Source organism: Erpetoichthys calabaricus, chromosome 2 (assembly GCF_900747795.2).
Source record: "Erpetoichthys calabaricus chromosome 2, fErpCal1.3, whole genome shotgun sequence".
NCBI lineage: Eukaryota > Metazoa > Chordata > Cladistia > Polypteriformes > Polypteridae > Erpetoichthys > Erpetoichthys calabaricus.
Genome location: NC_041395.2, coordinates 174,156,782 through 174,173,828, shown reverse-complemented (window position 1 = coordinate 174,173,828; position 17,047 = coordinate 174,156,782). Strand labels below are relative to the sequence as shown.

At 40.5% G+C, this 17,047-nt stretch overlaps 2 protein-coding genes across 4 annotated transcripts in view; both read left to right on the top strand.

Annotated features, from left to right (window-relative positions):
• Window positions 1-1,674, top strand: part of ilkap (integrin-linked kinase-associated serine/threonine phosphatase) — a 48,071-nt gene extending 46,397 nt beyond the window's left edge. For both annotated transcript variants that reach the window (XM_028793085.2, XM_051923644.1), the window contains one exon: window positions 1,326-1,674. In XM_028793085.2, coding sequence (XP_028648918.1) covers window positions 1,326-1,466 — 141 coding nt within the window. In that variant the 3' untranslated portion in view covers window positions 1,467-1,674. The remainder of the gene's footprint in view (window positions 1-1,325) is intronic.
• Window positions 1,675-10,799: 9,125 nt separating this feature from the next.
• zgc:162872 (BAR_ACAPs and ArfGap_ACAP domain-containing protein) overlaps window positions 10,800-17,047 on the top strand; it is a 184,476-nt gene continuing 178,228 nt past the window's right edge. For both annotated transcript variants that reach the window (XR_007934257.1, XM_051923635.1), the window contains exon 1: window positions 10,800-10,965. Coding sequence is in view for 1 of the 2 variants with exons in the window: in XM_051923635.1 (XP_051779595.1) it covers window positions 10,868-10,965 (98 nt within the window). In the remaining variant the exon portion in view is untranslated. The remainder of the gene's footprint in view (window positions 10,966-17,047) is intronic.

Below are 17,047 nucleotides of genomic sequence, written 5' to 3'. Positions count from 1 at the left end.
CAAATTATGTTGAGGGTAAAATTTGCTTTGTGCTGACACTGATATTTCCAGAATTACTTTTGGTTTTTCTAAGTCTGTAACAGTGAGATTCTGTTAGCCAAGATGATTTGCTTTCATTCAGACCGCTCACTTTACAAAAATGTATGTTGGTGAAGCAGCGTGTGTTGCAGTCTCATATGATTTTGTGAGATGAGAAGATACACTACCCAGTGAAATGTTACCCGTAATATACAGTACATCATTTCTGTTGTATTCATTGTATTTGTTATTTTTGGATGGTGTATTTTTCCCATTTTGAAAACAGTCTGTGATATTTTTATCTTTATATAATTTTAATTGAGTATGTATAGATTTTATTTTGTCATTCTCCTGTGAACTGAAGTATGGCGTTTCATATCAGCAGGTGTTCAGTGTAGATATAAAGAGGATGCTGGCCACTTGGTTGTGCCAGTTGACTTGACTGTTAGCAAAGCCAGAGAGTTTGGAGTATTAAATAATAATTCTAAAGACTGCTAAAAGCCCAGTATTTGGGCGCTGTGTTTTAAAGACCAATACTGCCATAAATGGCAAGTCCTGAAAAAGTATGCAGAGTTTGGCTGAGGGTTGTGTTATATGCAACTAAAAATGAAACATTAATGAATAAAAATTAATGCAAATCAGCATAATGTATCATTATGGCAACATCTGATTTCTGTTTTTAAATGACTCTGGTAATGCCATTGAACCCCAAGCCAGTCCTTTTAGTTTCAGCCCACTATAGTCCAATTTATTGTTATGTAACTCATAAATAACAGCATGGTGTGTCTATATTCTATACCTCTTCCCTGCTTTAGTCATTTGACAAATATTAATTAATCTGTAGATAAAAATAGGTTTCAGAGTATGCATTTTTTTCTTTCACCTAGTGTAGAATGATGTGTACATTTGTTACAGGTGTGGAGTACAGTGAAATTCTGGTTCATGTCTTATTGGGTACAATAATGCATGACTGAAGGTGGTAGGGCATCTCATTATAAAGGAGATTACTACTGAAAACTACTACTCCTGCAATATTGTATATGCAAGATATTGCAACGAATAATCAAGGAATCCTGTAACTCACTGCCATTTACCACTTTAAGAAAAATAAACTATGATATCTTAGATATTCCTCCGGAGTGGCTTCCTTTCCTACTCTTTATTGAAAAGCTTCGCCTAAAATTCTACTTTTGCCTGAAGTAGACTAGATCAGTCTTTCAGGAAAGTAGTTGATGGTTTCCCAGAAGAGCTGGTGTAGTTTGTATCTCCATTTATGATTGCTAACACCCTGTTTTTATTGGTGTCAGGATCAGACCTTGGAGCTGAAAGAAGGGAAGACCCTGCAGGACATTCAGTATGAGAGTGCGTGTCATCGTTTGGCCAATGAGGCTGTGCGCCGAGGATGTGCAGACAATGTCACAGTTCTTCTTGTTGCCATTCAGCACTAACAAGACTGAAAACCCCAAAGTCTTGTTTTCTGCTCCAGAATTTCTTCAAGTAGCATCTCAGCTGGACTGAATCCTACAGGACACCAGGCCTTGAACTGCAATTGAACAATGTTTATTGTTGGTGGTGTTTTTTTTTTTTTTTTTTTTTTTTTTTTTTTTTTTGTAATTGTTTCTGTATCTGGTCATTAAAAGTTGTTTCTTTGTTTTATTTGTGTTTTTTTGGCTGCTTTCCTTGTTGTAAAGTGACAATTCAGTTAATAGAAAGAGCAATGAAGTGTCTACTGCAGTGTTACCCTGATCAAAAAAACAAAACAAATATATATACAGTACAGGAACTTAAGAGGACAAGGTGTAAAATAGCTGTTGCACTTCTTAGTGTTACCATTTAAGTTAAATTATTTTCATTTTAAGAAAAAAAAAATGTTGAGGCAGTTTTCATCCATCCATTATCCAACCCGCTGAATCCGAACACAGGGTCACGGAGCCAATCCCGGTCAACACAGGGCACAAGGCAGGAACCAATCCCGGGCAGGGTGCCAACCCACCGCAGGACACATACCCACACACACCAAGCACACACTAGGGCCAATTTAGATTCGCCAATCCACCTAGCCTGCATGTCTTTGGACTGTGGGAGGAAACCGGAGCGCCCGGAGGAAACCCACGCAGACACGGGGAGAACATGCAAACTCCACGCAGGGAGGACCCGGGAAGCGAACCCAGGTCCCCCAACTGCAAGGCAGCAGCGCTACCCACTGCGCCACCATGCCGCCCATTGAGGCAGTTTTACTAATCCTAAATCAAATTTTAATAATGAGGCCAGTGCAATGCAAGTCCTGTTGGATGTTGGACTTTTTAGATGATGGCTTGGAGGAGCCAGTTGTCTGTGAGGGCTACATCTGCAGGAGATGCCAGCTGATCCAGCACTCAGGCTCACTGAACTGGAGGAGTAGTTGGCTGACCTGCATTGTAATAGAGAATTGGCAGACCTGGCACAGGTGTCCTTTAGAGTGATAGTGTGCACCCCCAAGGTGGCGCGGGAGGAGAGTCCAGACAAGACAGGTAGAAATAGGTGGGTCACAGTCACAAGGCATAGGGTAAAAGGTGCACACTGTCCGGGGGCATCAACCCCCGAATTAGAAGTGTCAAACCGTTATTACGTCCTTGCAGAGCTGGATGGTGTCTGATGATTCTGATGTGTTAGGCAGGTATGAGAAGCCCCAACGGGCCACCTCAAAACCAGTTCCCAGAAAGAGAGAGGTAGTGATAGTTGTTGACTCAATCATTGGGGGGATTGAAGCGCAGGTGTGCTCCAGAGAGCAAGAGTCTCGCACAGTGTGCTGCCTTTTGGATGCACAGTTGGGGGACCTCCCTGGAAGAGTGGATAGGCTCTTGGCTAGAGCGGGGATGGATCCAGTTCCTTGTCCATTTTGGACAAATGGCATACATAAGGGTGGTCAGTTCTGCAATCCAAATTCAAAGAGGTGCCAAGCTGAGGAGCAGAACTGACAAGGTGGTCTTCTCCGAAGTTCTGCTTGTGCCAGTCCAGGTAAGATTGAAGAGATTAGAAGGCTTAATGTGTGGCTCAAATCTTGGTGCAGGGTAGAAGGGTATAGGTTTATGGGGCATTGGGACTACATTTTGGAACAGAAGTGACCTGTTCCGCTGTGACGGGTTACATCTGAACTGGGGAGGGGACCAAAGTATTGGGGAGGCATATGAGTAGGCTAGTTGAGGATTTTTTAATTTAGGGAATGGGATGGAGGGGAGACTGGGGGGGGTGGTAAAGGGAGTTTAGGACAGTCCAGGTTTAGGTCTATGCGTGGAGGTGCAAACAACGGTGTAGAAATAAAAATGCGTAGTAATGTAAATACTAACAACATTTAAATGAAGAAGGAGTAACAATCTTTTTAGTAATAATAAAAAGGCAAGTTTACAGGGAGATGTTATAGTCATGGGGGCCTTTAATTATCCAAATATCAACTGAGATAACCTTGCACATGGCAGAGCACAAGAGCAGAAGTTTTTAGAAGTAATCAGTTTTTTTTAACACAGCATGTTAAAGTATCAACGTGGGGTGAAGTCTGTTTGGATTTAGTATTTTGTAATAATCGGGACAGAATTGAGGGTGTAGAGGTGATTGAACCACTAGGATCAAGTGACCATAATATACAATTCTCAGTATTTTGTAAGAGTGCAGATGCAAAGATTAAAATGGTGTAGTTGAATTTTGGTAGGCACATTTTAAATAGGATAGACTGCCCGTTGAGACAGAAGAGGAGCAGTAGAACAAGTTTAAAAATGTTTTGCATGTAATGCAGGACGGATACATACCTAAAATTGGAATTAATAGGAAATTTTAAAAAGCTCCACAATGGATTATTAAAGATTTAAAAAAGAAGCTACAAAGGAAAAAACTGCTTTATAAGGCATATACTGTAAGACTAATGACTGCAAAGTGAATCGTAGAGCATATGAGAACATGAGGGCAACCATTAAGCAGGATCTTAGGGAGGTTAAAAGAGAGTTTGAGAAGAATATAGCAGATAAGGTGAAAAAAAAACGATGTTTTGAGATTCTTTCATTATTTTAGTAGTAAAAGAACAGTCAAGGAGGAGGTCAAGTGCATCAGAAATAGTAAAGGAGAATTAAACATACAATGAAATAGTGGATGCCCTAAACTTACATTTTTCTGAGGTCTTCACAAGTGACCAAGTGGATAACCTCCCAGAGGTAAACGGGACTACTAAGGAGGTACTGAGGGATTTGAAAATTGTAGAAGAAGTGCTGCTCAGATTAAATAAGCTGAAATCAAACAAATCACCAGGACCAGATAATATTTACCCTTGAGTTCTTAAGGAGGCTAGTGAGTACATATATAAACCCTTGATACATATTTTTAGGAAGTCACTGTGCACTGGAGAGATGCTGAAGGACTGGAAAATGGCAAATATCATCCCATTATATAAAAAGGATGACTGGGCAGATCCAAGCAACTAAGCAAAAGCAAGATTAAGAGGTGACATGATCGAAGTGTTTATAATTATGAAGGGAATTAGTACAGTGGATCGAGACTGTTATTTTAAAATGAGTTCATCAAGAACATGGGGACACAGTTGGAAACTTGTTAAGGGTAAATTTCACACAAACATTGGGAAGTTTTTCATTACACAGAGGACGATAGACACTTGAAATAAGCTACCAAGTAGTGTGGTAGACAGTAAGACGTTAGGGACTTTCAAATCTTGACTTGATGCTTTTTTGGAAGAAATAAGTGGATAGGACTGGTGAGCTTTGTTGGGCTGAATGGTCTGTTCTCGTCTAGAGTGTTCTAATGTTTTAAAATAATTTTTCATTGTTTCTGGGCTTTGTCCCAGAGGATTCGCTGCAGTAGGTCTTGTGGACAGTAGGGGTATTCGCTTTCATTCTAACATCACAGAAGGCTGCACAGTGCCACAGGTGGGGTGGTGCAAAACACCACTACAGAGGTAAGAAAGTAGAGATTAGAAAAGACTGCACATCCCTGAAGAGTATCATTTTATTCATGTATAGTTTATTAGAATTAGAACTAAAATGTAGCTACAAAAAAGCCTAATTTAAAAAAAATCAGTTCTTTTTTTGTTTTTAAAAAGATCCTTGGTATTAGCGCGGTGTATCTCTATTGGTAAATTATTTTTGGTGCATAACAGCAAATGGCCACCTCACCACTTCTTTTATGCTTAGAGCTTGAAATAATAAGCTGACCACTACTAGAAAATCTAACCTAATGACATGGAGTGTAGGGGGGCAGGCACTCCAAAACATATGAAGGAGCAAGATTATTTAAAACTTCATATACAATTAGTGTTTTAAAGTCAACTCTAAAGGACATATGGAACCAATATAATGAACTAAAACTAGTTAGATGCGCTCAGATCTTTTTTCTGACTGAGATTCTTAGTGCTGCATTTTGAACTAGTTGCAACCGATTCATGTCTTTCTTAAGTAGACTAGTTAAGAGTGTGTTACAGTAATCTAACCAACAGAAAACAAATGCATGAATTGCTTTCTCAGCATCTTGCAATGTTAAAAGAGTATAAATGGAAATGGAAAAATACAGTCCTAGTAATCTGGCTAATAGGTGAGTTAGCTTGGAGTCCATGATTACACATAAATTCTTTACCTCCACTTTGACTTTTAATGCTAAGGAATCATGTTTATTTCTGATACCTTCGCTGTTTTCATTTATACCAACCACTAAGATTTCTTTTTTCCTTATTTAGCTTCAGGAAATGACTATTCATCCATTCTGAAGTACACATAAGATGTTAAATCAGAAGGCCCAGAGCTTCTGGGTCATCATGTGCTACAGACAAGTAAAGCTGCATGTCATCTGCATAGCTGTGGTGGCTCACATTATTTTTTGATATAATCTGAGCACATAGATTGAAAATGAAAGTGAGCCCAGAATAGATTTTTGTGGTATAACTGTATACAGTATCTTGGACCTCTGAACTACAATCCCCAAAAACTGCGTTTCACAGCCACTGATCGCGGGCTGCCGATGCTACTAGTGGTAGTGAGCCACAGTGGGTAGCTGCCCCGACCATTCAGACACAAATCTCCGATGATTGTGCTTGATTCACAAACTGGGAGCCCACCCCCTTGTCAAGTCACAAAGAAACATGGAAAAAAGTGAGTTATGACACCAAAAAGCTTGAGAAACATTGACCACAACTACCAAACAATTTGTTGCCTGTCAAATAGGGCTAGTAAAGTGCTACGTGAATTGAATTTGTAAGCACTTGACATGTATAAGATGATTGCCGTATATACTTGCGTAAATCATCATAAAATCAGACCCAGACTTATACTCCCGTTCAAAATCATGACACTTAATTTATTTTTTTTTACATCTTCTTGCTTCGTCTAATCTCACATCACTTTCTCAGACACACATTTTGTTGTAGCAGCGCAGTTACCAATTTCTTTTGCCACTTCAACGACTTTTAATTTAAAACCAGCATCATATTTTCTTATGATCGAATGCTGCATCGTAGATAAGGGATGCTCTTATGATAAAGGTGTATGAGGGTGTGAGATACAAAAAACACAAAACATACTTGCATCCATTCCCAATGTGAACACTCATAAAATTATAATGGCTGAGGACTTTAATTGTGTTTTAAATCCACTCTTAGATAGGACTCCTGTCACAGGGGGGATGACATCTAACACTGCAAAGATAATTACACAGTTTGTAACTGACCACAACTTATCAGACCCCTGGAGGTTTCTAAAGCAAAACTTCAAGAACATATTCTTTCTACTCACCAGTACATCATTGCTACTCAAAAATAGATTATTTCTTTATAGATAATTTCTTGCCTACGATTAAATCTTGCAAGTATGATGCTATTGTTATTTCCGACCATGCCCCTCTGATCTTGGAGCTAAAGTCACTATGCCCCACACACTCACCTCGTAGATGGCGTCTTAACCCGCTTCTATTAGCAGACAAGAACTGTACAGAATTTATATCCAAACAAATCAGTTTCTTCCTAGAGACAAATATATCCTCAGAGGTTTCTGCAGGAATACTCTGGGAAACTCTAAAGGCCTTCTTAAGAGGACAGATTATTTCATATCTTTCCCACAGGAATAAATCAGAAACTAAGAAAGTATCAGAACTAAAAAGCAAAATTACTAGAATAGATGAAGAACATGCCAGACGTCCAAGCGAGGCTCTACATAGGAAAAGGCAGACACTGCATTCATAACTCAACCTCTTGACAACTCAAGAAACTGAACAACTAATTTATAAATCCAGACATTATTACTATGAACACGGAGAGAAAGCTAATAAGCTTTTAGCTCAACAAATCCACAAGCAAGAAGTTCACAATGCAATCCCAGTAATCACCAATACGAATGGAGACGAAATCATTGACCATAAAAATATAATGCACACATTTAGAGACTACTATAAATCCTTATATTCTACTGAGTTTAAAGAAGACAACACACAATCTAATGCATTTCTGGATACATTACAGTTACCACAAAAATATATTTTTTGTGCGGAGGAACTGCATAAACCTTTGGCACTATCAGAATTACTAGATGCTAGTCACTTCAAGGCGGGAAAGCAGCAGGCCCTGATGGCTACCCTGTAAAATTTTATAAGAAATTCTCCGCTCAGCTAGCTCCCCTCCTATCAGCAACATTTACAGAAGCTAGAGATAATCAAATTCTACCTCAAACTTTTCGCCAAGCATTAATCATCGTCTTTCCTAAATAAAATAAGGACTTATTACAATGTGCATCATACAGACCAATTTCACTTCTGAATAATGATGTTAAGATACTCTCAAAAATCATAGCTAGAAGGATGGAGAAAGTGCTGCCTTCAGTAATATCACAAGATCAAACTGGATTTATCAAGGGTCGACACTTATCCTCCAGTCTTCGACACCTGTTTAATGTAATATACTCACCAACAAAGTCAAACACCCCAGAAATATTGTTATCATTGGATGCAGAAAAAGCATTTCACATGATTGAATGGAAATACCTTTTCACTACATTAGAGAAATTTGGGATTGGCCCGAACATTTGTGCATGGATCAAACTACTGTATACCAATCCAGAAGCTTCTGTTTGTATTAACAACATTTGTTTAGACTACTTTAAACTAGAATGTGGTACCAGACAAGGATGCCCCTTGTCACCACTGCTGTTTGCAATCACCATTGAACCACTGGCGGTTCACTGTCGAAATGCTGATCAGATAAATGGGATTATCAGAGAAGGACTGGAACAGAAAATTTCTCTATATGCAGATGATATGGTACTGTATATATCAGACCCACAAAATTCTGTGCCTGCAGTCTTAACAGCACTTATAGAATTTCAAAAGATCTCTGGTCTCAGAATTAATTTGAATAAAAGTATACTCTTTCCAGTGAATTCACAAGCATATAATATTAGATTAGACACCCTAACTTTTATCATTGCAGATCAGTTTAAATATCTAGGGGTAAATATCACAAGTAAACACAAAGCTCTTTATCAACAAAATTTCACTGTCTGTATGGAAAAAATTAAGCAACACTTGCATAGATGGTCAACCCTTCATCTCACTCCAGCTGGAAGAATTAATGTTGTTAAGATGAATATTCTTCCTAAGCTTCTTTTTTATTTCAAAACATTCTAATATACATCAATAAATCATTTTTTAAGCAATTAGATTCAACAATAACCTCATTTATTTGGAACTCAAAACCTCCACATATCCAAAGAGTGACCCTACAAAGACCAAAGGCAGAAGGTGGCATGGCTCTACCTAACTTTCAGTTTTATTACTGGGCAGCAAACATACAAGCCATAAAAACCTGGACACAAATAGATGAACATACACAGGCTTGGTCCACAATAGAAGTAAAATCCTGCAGTACTTCTCTATATTCCCTGCTTTGTACCCCAATAAATGCAAGTTATCGCCAATATACTAATAACCCAATTGTGCTTCACTCACTCAGAATATGGAACCAATGTAGAAAGCATTTTAAGATGGAGAAGCTTTTATCTGTGGCACCTCTGCAAGAGAATCACCTCTTTGAACCCTCGCAAACATATCCAGTTTTTAATATCTGGAAAAAATTTGGGATCAAATTGCTCAGAGATCTTTATATAGACAACATCTTTGCATCCTACGAACAATTACATTCCAAATTTAACTTTCCAGCTACACATTTCTTTCACTATCTTCAAATTAGGAACTTTATTAAGTAGAACCTGCTCGATTTTCCTCATCTTGCACCCTTGTCCATGCTGGAAAAAATATTGCTCAATTTCAAGGACTTAGACACCATCTCTGCAATATATAAAATTATTTTACAGTCCCTCCCTTTCAAAGATCCAAGAGGACAATGGGAAAAAGATCTCTTAATATATCAGAAAGGAAGTGGAAAGTAGCAATGCGGAGACTTCACTCGAGCTCCATATACGCAAAGCATACAATTATTCAACTCAAAATTATATATTGAGCACATCTGTCTCGCCTAAAACTGTCCAAAATGTTTCCAGGGCAAGATCCAACCTGCGAACGTTGCAATCAAGTCCCAGCCTCACTGGGTCACATGTTTTGGGCCTGCGCCAAATTAATATCATTTTGGACCAAAATTTTTAAGTGCCTTTCAGACAGCCTTGGTGTCACAATCCCTCCTAACCCACTAATAGCTGTGTTCAGTGTTCTTCCAGATGGATTTGAAATGTATAAGGACAAGCAAACTGTTATTGCATTCACTACACTTTTGGCACACAGACTGATTTTGTTAAATTGGAAGAATTCTAACTCTCCTCTAATAAGTCAGTGGGAAACTGATGTTTTATATTTGAAATTGGAAAAAATCAAATATTCAGTTAGAGGATCTGTACAGAATTTTTTCAAAACCTGTCAGGATATAATCAATAAAATTTAAGGATAAGCTCTTAAAGCACAGAGGAAGTAATTATCTCCACATTTCTTTTTCTTCTCCATTCATTTCTACTGGCCTATTAAACTCATTAATTTAGGTATGTTTACAAGCCTTAAGTTTTACCCCATTGGCCATGCTCTCTCTCTCAGGGGTGGTAGTCAACTTGATTTTTAATCCTATTTTTTGTAAAAATTGATCGATTTGTATGAATGATTACAATAAAATTAATAAAATTTAAAAAAAAAAACAACACAAAACAGTGCAAACGTCGCTTCGGAATAGTTTGGGTATTACTGTGTGGTCATGTAGGCACAATACATAGAAATAAAAGGCAGCATGCTCCGTGGTTACTCTCTCAGGTGGGTGTTAGCATATCATAACCTCTTGGACCAATAGTGTGAGTTTTCCGCATTTGACTTATATGACCGACATTATAAAATACCAGAAATTATACAGTTGACTCAAGCCCCGACTTATCTGCAGGAGAACTTAAACGCGATTATATACGGTAACTACTTATTGCTAAAACACCAAATAGTGAGTTTATTAAGAGTTTGGTTGTTCCTAATTTTATCTGGCCAGCAATCCTAACTGCCAGGTATACTTTAAATTCATGTTTATTCATTTCAGCAAATATTTATTTCAAGTTGCAAGACTGTGACGATGTGAAAGTTGTCCTTTGTGCCACATTAGGCGTCATAGTGCTTTTTATGTATTTTTTCAGAGGAGGTCATGTATGATATTTCATGATATTGTTATGTTGAAGCAATATGCGATAGACGCTTGACCAGATGAGTGGCTGATGTCAAAACTGACATTTTAGTCACCTGTGTTTTTATGATTTAATTATACATTTTATTTCCATTGTTTCTAGTACAATGAGATTCAAACTTGCTCATCACCCACAGAGTACTGGCAATGGTGTAATAGCAGCAGGAGACAATGAATCCAGCACAGCACATGAAATTCAACAGAAGACGAGAAACGTGTTGCTACCTCAACAACAGGTCCCCTCAAGCAGTCTTTGGTACAAGTGGCGGGTAAGTATCCTTATAAACTTAGGCTAAAGTCTCTCCTTCAGTCTAGTTTTGCAAGTGCTGATGGTCCTGTAGTGTTTGCCATAACTGATAATACTGTGCCAATGACATTCGAAGCTGACTTCACCACCTTCGAGCAGATGCCACACCAGAGGGCCTGGAGCCAGTGAGGGGGATGGTAAATGCCACTTGTGGTCTTGTTTTCTGCCCACCTTTTATAATCATGTATTAAATACCTGAACTAATACTAAATGGTTAACCTCAATGGCAAGGTCAACGGAAAGAACGATTATATGGACGTTAACGTTTCAAATAAATATCTGGAATTTTGGCAAGCTCTCTGCCTTACTTTAGGTTATATATGCTATTTGAGTGTGTGCCCTGTCTGTTTATCTGTGTATTTAGGACTTCTGTACATTAATCACCAGCTCTGGATTTACAAATAATGTGAGGTTTTGATACTTCGATACAGAAAGGAAAGAAGGTTGACATTGTTAGCATGTAGCATTTGCAAAAAAAAATGCCAGGAGAGGATAAAATTATAGAAAAATCTGAAAGGTTTTGAACATGATGACATCTTGTAATTTTCTTTTCTTTTTTTTTTCGCTCTGAATAAGCCAGGTTCTTCAGGCAGCTGATCCGTCTGTCGTTTTTTTTCTAGGATACCAGTGGCAGTGACAGGAGAGGCCACTTGTGCTTCTGCCTTCTGTCCACCATGAGCAAATGTGAGCTGAAAGCAGAACTGAGGAATGTATCCCAGAGGATACATTCCACCCAGCTCACCCCCACAGGCTGTCAAGGAAGGTAAATGTGCGGAGCTTTGTCTCTGTTGGAGAGTGCCGGCAGATTCCCTGCACAGATAATGGGGCCTTTGGCGCCGCAAGCTTCAGGACACTAACAACCTGATCTGTGCTCAGTCAGAGGCCTTGCAGTCCCTGATCTCAAGATTAGATTCAGCCTGCTTGGCTGCATGTCCAGGACGTGGTGGCTGTCTATATAGATGCCCAGACATGACAGTGGGCATGCATTCCCTCGGTGCTGACTGGCTCCCCATAGAATCAGTCTCATTTGTGCTCTTCACTCAGCTGCCTGTCATCTTTCTGAGTGTTACACCCCAGCAGGAGTGGTGCAGTCGGTTGGTGGTGGGCATTAAAGTAGAGAAAGAGGTTGGTACCCTGAAGAAGCTGTTCAGAAGTCAACAGTGTAAATGGATGCAGTAAACGAGAAGGGAGCTCTAAGTAAACTTACTGGGTTGTCAGATTTGTAGAACAGCAAAGGTTGCCAGGTACACGATATAGTGCCCTCCTGTTTTCTGAGCCACAAGTCAAAAAACAAAGCCAGATGAGTGGTGGACTTAAAGGTGTTTACCAGGGGATTGACCTGCTCCGGGAAACTGCACGTGTACTTGGCAAAGTGGCAGCTCTTTGGGATTGGCTCATTCCTTGGCTTTTGTCACCTTACTAGTTTCATTCTTAATTGGCAAGAAGGGAGTTGTGACTGCTGGGTTGCACTTGAAGATGAGGCAGCCGAAACTCCTCCAAGTCAAAGTGACTCGATGCTGGGAGGGTTGGTTTGGGGAGCTGGAAATGGGTCCAGCCTGTTTGATAAGAAAATTAACAAATGAAAACAATACCTTCATTCCAGTTGTGGCACAGGATCTGAAATCCCAGCAAGAGAAGTGCCTGAGATCCCCAAAATATGGAGACCTGGGTCCAGAATTATCTGAAAGACTGGCTTATCACTTCACTTCATCAGAAAGGACAACACACGGCCTGAAGATCAGTCAGTCTGCTTGTGCAAATGTAAATAGCCAGCGTAACCATTGTGCTTTATGTCATTTTCAAAGTATAAGCCAAACACAAAACTAGAGATGCAAATTTATGTTCAGATGATCACGTGATCACATCACCCCAATTCTGAAAACCCTTCACTGGCTCCCTGTTTCATTCAGAATAGAGTATAAGGTCTCCCTTCTTACCCATCAGTGCATTTATGGACATGCCCCTCTTTATCTACAGGAACTCCTTACCCCTCATACCTCCTTACGCTCCCTCCGCTCTGTACACACTAACACCCTTCAAGTCCCCAGAACTAAGCTCAGCAGCATGGGTGACAGGGCGTTTTCATCTGTGGCGCCGAGGCTGTGGAATGCCCTCCCTGATTACCTGAGAGCCCCACAGTCGACTGAGGCCTTTAAGCGAAACCTAAAAAACTCATCTTTTTAGAAAGACATTTTGTTAAAGTATTTTATAGATTCTTCTGTTTTTTTTTATTATTCTATTTTTACTCTGTAGCACTTTGGGATTGCTAAAATATAAAGTGCAATATAAATAAAATTTATTATTATTATTATTTATTATTATTATTATGGGCGGCACGGTGGCGCAGTGGGTAGCGCTGCTGCCTCGCAATTGGGAGATCTGGGGACCTGGGTTCGCTTCCCGGGTCCACCCTGCGTGGAGTTTGCATGTTCTCCCCGTGTCTGCGTGGGTTTCCTCCCACAGTCCAAAGACATGCAGGTTAGGTGGATTGGCGATTCTAAATTGGCCCTAGTGTGTGCTTGGTGAGTGGGTGTGTTTGTGTGTGTCCTGTGGTGGGTTGGCACCCTGCCCGGGATTGGTTCCCTGCCTTGTGCCCTGTGTTGGCTGGGATTGGCTCCAGCAGACCCCCGTGACCCTGTGTTCGGATTCAGCGGGTTGGAAAATGGATGGATGGATTATTATTATTATTATTCAAATCTTAAAGTGTTTTTAAAGGTATTTACTAAAATGATGCTCCTTTACATCTTGTGTTGAAAGCTGTCTATCGGGTGCAGATTTGAATGCACACTGACACTCTGGAAAAGCAGTCATACCTTTGTGATCTGATCTGAACTGCACCCAAATCTCATTTTAATTATTATTGCCATATTTGTCAATGTAACTCGGCATACAGCTCTAGTTTCTAGATTGTTTTCAGTCCAGTATTGCATGACATCCATGGTACACTGATGCTTGGCAAAACCTTAAAATTATTAATTCCAAGTTGATTTACTAATGTAGTGTTGTCACATGTACAGAGCACAGTAAAGGTTTTCTTGTCTGCCTGACCAACATGCACCACGTCCCCACTCTGCAGTGGAACAAGAATGTACGGAAAGGAGTAACGGCATTTTAGGAGCCTTGCCGATGCCCCCCTTACCACAGCTCACGTACCCTCCTGCAGTCAGTTTGTCAGCTATGTGCTTATCAAGGATGCGGTGGTGATATTGGCAACATTTTCTAAATGAAGGTTTATTAAAGTAGCAGCTTTGTTGGGGTGAATGCAAAATTCAGAAAGTATTCAGACCCCTGTTCATCGTGTTGTACATTTATTTTAAAATAGATAAATTTGCCATTGTTGCTTATCAATCTATGCTCAATAATCTAAAATGACAAAGTGAAAACATTTTTTTGAAAGGTTTGCAAATGTATTAAAAATCAACAATTGTAATCTCTTATTTCTGTAAGTATTCAGACACTTAGCTGTGGCACTACAAATGGTGGTCCGGTGCATCCTGATTGCCTTCATTCTCCGTGAGATGCGTCAAGAACAGGATTGGGGACCATGTGTGGCAACTGAATTTGATTGGACATTGTTTAGAAACCCGTGTCTAGAAGGTCCACAATTCACACTGATTCTCAGGACAAAAGCCACACCATGTGAAGTCCGAGGAGCTCTCTGTAGACTTCCACTGTCAAATCAGAGTGAAGCACAGATCAGAGAAAGGGTCTAAAGCCATTTCTAAAGCTTTGAGTATTCTCAGGAGCATGGTGGCCTCAGTAAATGTGAAATGGAAGAAGTTTTACACCACCAGGACTCTTCTATTGTGTGCCACACAGCCAAACTAAGTAACCGGTCAAGAAGGGCCTTGGTCAGGCATGTGACCAAGAACCCAATGGTCACTTTAACAGAGCTAAAGAAGTCCTCTGCTGAGATGAGAGAACCTGTAGGAAGGACAACCATCTCAGCAGCATTCCCTCAATGGTGGAATTGCTAGACAGAAGCTACTCATGAATAAAAGGCATTGGACAGTTTAAAGCAGCCATGCCACTTGCACTTTACAGCAGGTAATCCACCTGAGGCTAAGCATGTTTGGGCCCTGCCAGTACTTGGATGGGAGACCATCTAGGAAAAGGTTGGGCTGCTGCTGGAAGAGTTGTTGGAGAGGCCAACACGGTTGACCTCCTTATGGTTTGCGTGTGGATCCTAATGCCCCAGTTCAGTAACAGGGACATGGTGCTGAAAAAATGGTGCCATCCTTCAGATTAGATGTAAAACCGAGATCCTGACTCTCTGTGGTCAATAAATGATCCTCGGGCATCCTTCGTAAAGAACAGGGTGTATCCCAATGTCCTGGTTAAATTGCCCTTCATGGCCTAATCATTCTGGCCCCCTAATCCTAATTTCTAAGGAAACGTACCGGGCACAAAATGGCAGCTGTGACATTATCCAGGTGGATTCTGCACATTGGTAGTGGCTGAAGTGCCTCCCCACTCTTTTGTGCTTAGAGTAGTGAGGAAAGTGCTATATAAATGTAAAGAATTAATTGTATTATAATTATTACCAGTAACGGGGCTACACTTGACTTGAGCATTTCTAGTTTTCATACTCTTTCTCTGTACGTTTAGCATTTGTTTGCTCAGAGGTTGATGTGCTTGTTGCTTCCTGAGGAGATCTTCTTTTCTCCACCCTAGTAGCCCGCTTCTTCTCTTCTTCCGTTGGCATCTTTTCGCGTTAAACTGGTTATCAGTGTTTGTGTTGCAATTACTTAGTACGTTTTCTTTAATTTTTCACTTAAGCTGGCATTTAAGTCTTCAATCTGCCTCAAGAATGATTTAAGATATGAAAAGGTAGGGGAAGTGACGGCAAAGGTGGTAGGGATGAGAACGGCGCCCGTATGCATGTGCCGTACGCCCACCCTGCTGGCCACTGCTGAGAGTTGATTCTACAATAAAATTAAATAAAAATAAAAAAGGAATAACCTTGGAGGTCAATCATCACCCCGAAAGTGGATAGTAGACGTCACATAGTATACAGTGCATCCGGAAAGTATTCACAGCGCATCACTTTTTCCACCTTTTGTTATGTTACAGCCTTATTCCAAAATGGATTAAATTCATTTTTTTCCCTCAGAATTCTACACACAACACCCCATAATGACAACGTGAAAAAAGTTTACTTGAGTTTTTTGCATATTTATTAAAAATAAAAAAACTGAGAAATCACATGTACATACAGTAAGTATTCACAGCCTTTGCTCAATACTTCGTCGATGCACATTTGGCAGCAATTACAGCCTCAAGTCTTTTTGAATATGATGCCACAAGCTTGGCACACCTATCCTTGGCTAGTTTTGCCCATTCCTCTTTGCAGCACCTGTCAAGCTCCATCAGGTTGGATGGGAAGCGTCGGTGCACAGCCATTTTAAGATCTCTCCAGAGATGTTCAATCGGATTCAAGTCTGGGCTCTGGCTGGGCCACTCAAGGACATTCACAGAGTTGTCCTGAAGCCACTCCTTTGATATCTTGGCTGTGTGCTTAGGGTCGTTGTCCTGCTGAAAGATGAACCGTCGCCCCAGTCTGAGGTCAAGAGCGCTCTGGAGCAGGTTTTCATCCAGGATGTCTCTGTACATTGCTGCAGTCATCTTTCCCTTTATCCTGACTAGTTTCCCAGTTCCTGCCGCTGAAAAGCATCCCCACAGCATGATGCTGCCACCACCATGCTTCACTGTAGGGATGGTACCAGGTTTCCTCCAAACGTGACGCCTGGCATTCACGTCAAAGAGTTCAATCGTTGTCTCATCAGACCAGAGAATTTTCTTTCTCATGGTCTGAGAGTCCTTCAGGTGCCTTTTGGCAATCTCCAGGCGGGCTGCCATGTGCCTTTTACTAAGGAGTGGCTTCCGTCTGGCCACTCTACCATACAGGCCTGATTGGTAGATTGCTGCAGAGATGGTTGTCCTTCTGGAAGGTTCTCCTCTCTCCACAGAGGACCTCTGGAGCTCTGATAGAGTGACCATCGGGTTCTTGGTCACCACCCTGACTAAGGCCCTTCTCCCCCGAT